We start from the raw sequence: 7,308 nt of genomic DNA, 5'->3' as shown, positions 1-7,308 counted from the left end.
GAAAACAACATTAAATACATGTTGGGAGCACTTTAAAAAAGCAGGTGATATACTAATAAATCAGGACAGAATTTATTTTGAAAACCTTCTGTGTACTTGCATTCTAGAAGAATTCACCACTAGCAGGTAAGTAGATAAGCACTGTAAGAAACAAGTGAACTGTATATAATTAAAAGCATCTGACATCTCCATACAAAGTATTCCTTTCTTATAACAATATCATAAAAAGATTACAGCAGGTGGGAACAGATTAATAAAATGTCAGAGAGCCTAAGAGTTTCAAAAACGCTTGATTTTGGATATTATAATTAAGGCATTAAGACATCTTCCAAAAGGCCTGGGTTTTTTTTTTTGAAGGCAAATACCTACTTTCTTGAAATTAGGCATTTCTATGTGATTTTATACTGGACATAGAAAAGCACACAATTCTATACAGAGTTCAGCACTAAATTGGAAGTGAGATCACTTGATTTCTATTTCTGATTGTCTTGTTGAGCCACTATATGGCTCTGATCTCTGACATTATTTGCTTTGTGTCATTTCCACATCTGGAAAAAAGGGCTAACAGTGCTTCCTCACCTCACTGCAATGACATGAAACTTAGCCAACAGCTGCATTTAGCACACTTCGATGCCTTTCAAGGCAAGGTGATAAGCTAGGCCAAGAGTTCATTCTGTGTTACTGCTTTTTATAGTACTACAGAATTCAACCATAGCCAATATGCCACTATAGGATGGAATCTGTATCAAAGCATCTACTGCAAAATTACTAAGTATTTCCCTTTTCTACATTCTAGAAAATCTAAGTTATGCAACAGAATGAAAATACATTTTTTTCCATCTGAAACAATCTTTAGAAATTGTTTAGTAATAAAGGCGTCACAGAAAAGAACAAAGAATTGCTATTAGTGAAGCACTACTGTTCAAGGGCTGTCAAAGTTTCCAGGAATCCAAGTGCCTCTGTCCTTGTCCAGTGCTGCCAGTGAGCTACTGTGGAAACGAACGCTAGTCATTTCCCCTCTTTATGCCTAATTTTTTTCTGTCTATACAATGGAGATTAAGTACTTTGCATAGCAAATACCACTGAGATCTAAGGACAACAAATATCCATAAAACAGATCAGCTATTATTATTTCAAAAATAATCTATTCTGTTTGCATCCCTATGTCTGGGTTTTTTCTACATTTAGGGGCTCTGTATGATATTTTATTTTATACTGTATTGAATGAAGGTTACATAGAGATAGCTACCAAATTTATGATCAATAGAAAATTGCAAATTTTTTCTCCCAACCAATTCTTTCCAATGATCCAGCACAACACATCAATAAAAAGCTCGGAATTGACGCTGTTTCCCTATTTCATGCCCTGTTTAAGTTCCCTGTGGATGACAGATTAATTTAGTTAGTTTCATTGAACTGCCTAGTTGCTTTTATTGCCAAATCCACTCATAGGAAGAAGGCTGTAAATTTCTCTTGGGGTTAGCATTGTCCTACTGGTCCATTTTTAAAACTAAAGTGAATTTACTGTCATTTCTTATATATTTTTCTGCTATGTTTTCTGCTGTTAAGACTGACATTTGTAAAGTGCCTCCACTGACACTTACGTAGGAAGTCTAAGGTTGTTGTTCTTCCTAAACATGATTAACGAAAAAAGGAAGCAGACAGCTACCGTCAAATGGACTGTGAACTAAATACATAGCTCAGCTTTCACTGGGGAATTAAATTAATCTGATCACAACGCAGAATATGGCTCTGCCATGCCACCTGGAAGCAGAGAAGTGGTCAGCCACTTTCCAACTTCCTCCACTTGACAGCTTGCTTGGCACAGAAGCATCAAAACAACAGCACTGAGGCTACGAAGTATATATCCAAGGTTCAGTTTGCTTAGAGATGGGTCTGCTCAAAGTCCTCAGACTTCAGCGCGCTGCCAGGCAGTGTGAGGTATATGAAATAGTGCAAAATTAACAGCAGGAATGGACTGAATTTAATCCCAGTGGTCAAATGTCCAGGACCATGGAAAAAATATGAATCTAAACTTGGGTTTGGATAAGAACTTTATTCATGGCAGCATTTCTCTGTGCAGCTGACTGATCCAGGATCCCATATTTTTAGAAGTAGGAGAGGAGTAATTTAAAATCTAGATGAAAATTTGAAGCTTGGACCTTTTCTTTTTGTTCTTTCTGTCTTTTTTCTAGAAAGTCAAAAGAGATATTTTATGCTCCAGTGAATTTCCCAATCTTTCTCTGAGTTTAGAAAAATGAGCAGATGCTGCCTTCTAATTTTGGACATCATAGTTCTCTCCACCAGATTTCAAACACTCTTCCTAAGATTTGAAAGAGCCTCTTGCTCTGTGTGGCACTTTTTTAAAAAAGCAGGGATTGGGTCTATTTCCACAAGATCTTGTCCAAAGTTCTTCTAGGAAGTGTTAGTTCTCAAGAGACCACTCATTGACCACATCTACAGAAATCTGTGTCATCAATTCCTTTGTAAATCCAACTGTTATGAGGCTTCTTCAACTGCACAGTCAAGAAATCACTCTTAAGATTTTTCTTTGGACTTAAAAAACATAGTGGAGTTGTACAACCTCAAAGCAAATGCCAGTTAGCTGTTTTATTATCAGATTGTTTTCATACTTAAAGCTAAAGAGCAAACTTAACAAAACTAAATATGTAACTTGGCATAAGCATAAGGGGGTTCAGTGATTCTAAGAGCAGCACAAATGACTGTATTAAAATGAATGACTAATAAAATGATTCCTCTTACCAATATCTTTGCTTTGGATTTGCACAAGAGGTGGTCATTTTTTTTCCAGATGCCGAAAACTTCTGCAAAGATTTACAGCAAGCATGTAAAATTTAATCTTTCTGGACCTGTGCTCTAATTACTGAATTATATTCCCATGGGTTCACCAGCCCTTTCACGTATCTATTAATTTTGTTAATATTATCCTTTTGACAAAAAACACACTTCGGATGCTGTACGTAGGAAAACTAAGGCTTACTAGAATCTTAACCTAGCCCTGAAGTGTCCATCCATTACAGAATCAATAAAAAGGGTTAAAAAATTTTCCAATTATAGAGGGAGCGCTCCCATACTTTTTAAATATTATGCATTTAAGATATATAGGTCATGTTCTGTTGGAGTACATATGTTTTAAATGCTGAGCTCAGAGTTTTAAAATGACATTTAAGTATGTTTATCCGTGTCCCATCAGATCTGGTAGAAGTGAGGTAAAAGCCTTACTATAGGATTTACTTGTCAATTAGTTTATGAACTCTCATTTTTTCACAGCAGCAAGCACACTTTAAAAAACAGAATCATTGTTTTTTTAGGAATACTAAAATCAGGAAGATTAAATTCCTATATCAAAGATATAATTTTATGGTCCAACTAAGTTATAACGTATCTGTGTGCTATATAAACCATACACATATCGCTAAATGAATTGCACAGAATTTAGAAGGACCTTATTTTGACTCCAAATCTTGTTCTACTTGAGCTTAGAGAGTATCTTTTCAAATAACGCAAGGAAGAACAGTATCTCTACTCTTACTTTATAGAGTAGCCAAAGGTAATATCACACATTCAGATATAAAAAGACAACATTCTAAAAATGCAATTTTCTTGATTAGGGTATTAGCAATCCTTAAAAAGCCAATGAAAGTCAGGAATGAAAAAATTCATTAATACTGTTTCCCATATTTACAAGAAAAGAACTATTCTGTCAGCAGAAGACCCTAATGTGCTCACAGGGGGTTACTCCAGGCTAACATTTATAGCCTCAAAGGGTTCTTTTTAGATAGGCTAGAACAGTCAAGGATGCTTGGGTTTTTGTACTCAAGGTATATTCTTTTCAATTTCACTGTGTGTAAATTTAACTAATGAAGAAAAATTAAACATTAGTTAGGAAATCAGATTCTTATGAGATGCTTTCAAGAATAATGTAGAAACACCTTGTGAAAATATCCTTGCAATCCCAACTAGAGAGCTAGTACAAATTCATGAGTGAAAATCAATCACCTTATATAAATATGGTACCCTGTGAAATCAGTGGGATCCAATCCAATTAGTTATATGTCTGTTTCCAATGTTATGACAGTCAAAAATCTATCAGATGGTGATGTTTTTCAAGGAATTTTTTTTTAAGAGCTCCTATATATTTACATACACAACTGAATGGGCTTGGTTATTTGTGTACACAAATAGCTACCTCCATATCTAATTAGCAGGACTGCAAATTCTGACATTAATGCTCATTGCTAGAGAGCTAGTACAAATTCATGCACAATGAAAAATCACCTTATATAAATATGGTACCCTGTGAAATCAGTGGGATCCAATCCAATTAGTTATATGTCTGTTTCCAATGTTATGACAGTCAAAAATCTATCAGATGGTGATGTTTTTCAAGGAATTTTTTTTTAAGAGCTCCTATATATTTACATACACAACTGAATGGGCTTGGTTATTTGTGTACACAAATAGCTACCTCCATATCTAATTAGCAGGACTGCAAATTCTGACATTAATGCTCATTGTACAAAGATTTAGTGTGTGAATCAACACCATTATCAGGCCAAATTCAGAAAGGTAATCTGAAAATGGTCAGATTTTACTTGACAGTAACCACAAATATACCCCCACAGTACATATCTGAACTCATACATAAAAGTAAAAATCTCTGGAGCCTATTAGCAGATAGTCTTATTAAGTTATCACAGTTGCTTTTTTAAAAAAAAATTAAAGCCAAGTGACTATTTTTCAAATGCAAAATTAAGAAACTAAGAATGTGATATTTTATAAAGTATTTGCACTGTTCTGATGCTAAAATGCCTTGTGCTTTAAGTGGAATTTTTGCAGGTCATTAGTTTATAATGCAAACCAGCACCTTTGGGTATTTTTTAAAGGAAAATGAAGGTGGGAGGAAAACAAGCTGAGCTGTTTTGTTTATACCAGCATAGGAAACTACATTTCTAAGCATTTGATTCAGCTAAAGCTCCACCTTTTATACAGTTTTAGTGGCAGATGCTATAGTGACAATAAAAGTGACTGAAATACACGCTGAGGCTTTTTGCAAGTAGCATCATGATATGCAGCATCCTTCTAAGATAGGAGCTATCCCCAGTGTATCAATCGTACATAAAGAAGACCAGAACCTAATTTTCAATCCTCTTATCTCATCCCCCAGTGTCTCCTTTCTCTTCTATTTTTTATTGGGAGGAGACAGAAGGTTGCCACAAGATCATTTCTATGGCAGCTTCGACTCCCCCACTGGTTTTCTGCTCAGTGCCTGTGACTGACACTTAGTTCTGCCTGAAGGACAAGGACAGGACAGACTTCTGAGTGCCAATCAATGGAGCATGCCACATGCTGTAATTGAAAAATACAGTGCTTCTGCAATACAATGAGGACATCATTTTTAGTGCAAAGCTGTGGTAAAGAGAATTGTAAGTGAGTAATATGTAGCTCACATTTATTTTTATTGTCCCTGACTTAACATGGCCAAAAGAAGTGAACCTGAGCTACAGAATTTGGGTGCAGATCTGAACTGCCTGTAATTCAGCAATGTTCAGATCAACGTTAAGCCCCACCTTTGATTTCATCTGCAGAGCATGAGATCTTTTCAGCCTAATCATCCTAATCTGATGTCTTGGTGTGTCTTCAACCAAGTTATTTATTAGCTTGGCGCACACGACAGCATAGCACAGCAAGCCAGTGTTAGTAAATCTGTGAAAGTATCCAAATTGCACACCCCTAATCTTAGGCCATCTCGTGCTATTAAGTACTTTCCTTAGGCTCTTCTTTTATGGAAACTTCTCTAGCAAAACAATGCAGGACGTACTTAGGAAAAGCCTATCCTTCTAGTGCATGCTCCCCCACCTCCCTAAAGCGAGCAAAACCTGGTTAAACACCTGTAGAGACCTACCCTAGCAGTCTGTGAAGAAAGCTAAGGAAAGTTGTCCTTAGGGATCCCACTGCTGATAGGAGAAACAAAAGCATCACAAGGATTTGCCTAAGGCCACAAAGCAAGTAAGTAGCAGAACAACACTAAACACTATTGCTTCTCTTTTTACCTTCCCTTCTGGCTGCAACTTCTAATGGGAGATTTGGGAAGTTACATACCTTTCAAAAGATAAGTGAATGTATTTAGAAACTCTTCATACGACTGCTCATGGCTATTAATAAATTGATCAAGGATGCTGTTCTTTAACAGTTGTTCTCCCATGATCCACACCTTGACAGCTGAACAGGTATATCTGCTTTAGTAGACTGCTTCTGCAATAGAAATAAAAGAGCCATATGTATCTGTAGGCAGAAAACAAATTAACTGAAGAGTCCCTAATTCACATAGATGAGCAGCAGAATGTCAAATTTTTCTTCTCTCCTTGTGAAGTTCTGATCTTGTCAGTGGGAGTTTACACAACATTTCCCCCAAAATGCAAGTGGACATAGTAATTTTAAGTGCAAAGGGAGAGACTGTGATCATCTATGTCCTCGGGTAATATGGGCCACAGAAATGCCAACCTCTCTCAGTGGTGTTCATTCCCCCTCTTTTAAGTTGTTTAGTCTTATAACCCCTGCCTTCTTTGCAGAAACAGTGACACCACTCACTAGCGTGTTGGATTTAACAACTGGGACACCTGTACATTCAAAACCTGGACTGAATCCATCATTCTGCAGGTGCACTGCTCACTGTACCATCAAAGCCACTAAACCCAGATTTTGGAAGGCATGTTAAATTATGATGAGATGTGTGTGTATGCTGAGACAGCACACAGGACAGGGAGGGTATGATGGAACTGAGCAGCCACATAGGAAGGCAAGGACCACTCTCGAGAAGTGAACAAATGCTGAGAGCTGAAGGAACCCCATAGAGGCTTTTCTGGACTTGAAAGCTCGACTCTTCAGTCACACAGCAACAGCTTTCCAGCCCATCTTCATCACCTTACCACACCCTAAGGGAAGTAATGGCCCTGAAACAGCTCTCGGTGAAGTACGCTGAAGTTAACATTGTCCCTCACTTATAAAAGCTGTGTACATGCATTTTAACACCTGTGTGATGCTAAATAGTTAATAATATTATTAATTTTTTATACACATAGGACCAGACTACTAGAAGCAGAAAAACACAGGTGAGGACATGGACACACATAACTGGCACATTGTCTCACACGGTGGCAACTTAACTAAAAAATTTAAATGACCAGTTTGCATACATAAATGTGATAAAGATGCAAGAATGCATCATACACTAGGTGCTCGATTTTCATGTGTTCCCATGTTTCTTCTCTTGATTTACCACAGCAT

At 36.9% G+C, this 7,308-nt stretch overlaps 1 protein-coding gene across 1 annotated transcript in view; it reads right to left on the bottom strand.

The window, feature by feature from the left end:
* CUNH11orf74 (chromosome unknown C11orf74 homolog) overlaps nucleotides 1-6,266 on the bottom strand; it is a 39,986-nt gene extending 33,720 nt beyond the window's left edge. Inside the window, exon 1 of the mRNA XM_009282459.2 lies at nucleotides 6,124-6,266. Within this exon, the coding sequence (XP_009280734.1) occupies nucleotides 6,124-6,226 (103 nt within the window). The 5' untranslated portion in view covers nucleotides 6,227-6,266. The remainder of the gene's footprint in view (nucleotides 1-6,123) is intronic.
* Between the last annotated feature and the right edge of the window lie 1,042 nt (nucleotides 6,267-7,308).

The sequence above is a fragment of the Aptenodytes forsteri genome, unplaced genomic scaffold, assembly GCF_000699145.1.
Source record: "Aptenodytes forsteri isolate BGI_AS27 unplaced genomic scaffold, ASM69914v1 Scaffold821, whole genome shotgun sequence".
Classification (NCBI taxonomy): domain Eukaryota; kingdom Metazoa; phylum Chordata; class Aves; order Sphenisciformes; family Spheniscidae; genus Aptenodytes; species Aptenodytes forsteri.
The sequence above is the reverse complement of the archived record's forward strand: the minus strand, read 5'-3'. Positions and strand labels throughout refer to the sequence as shown.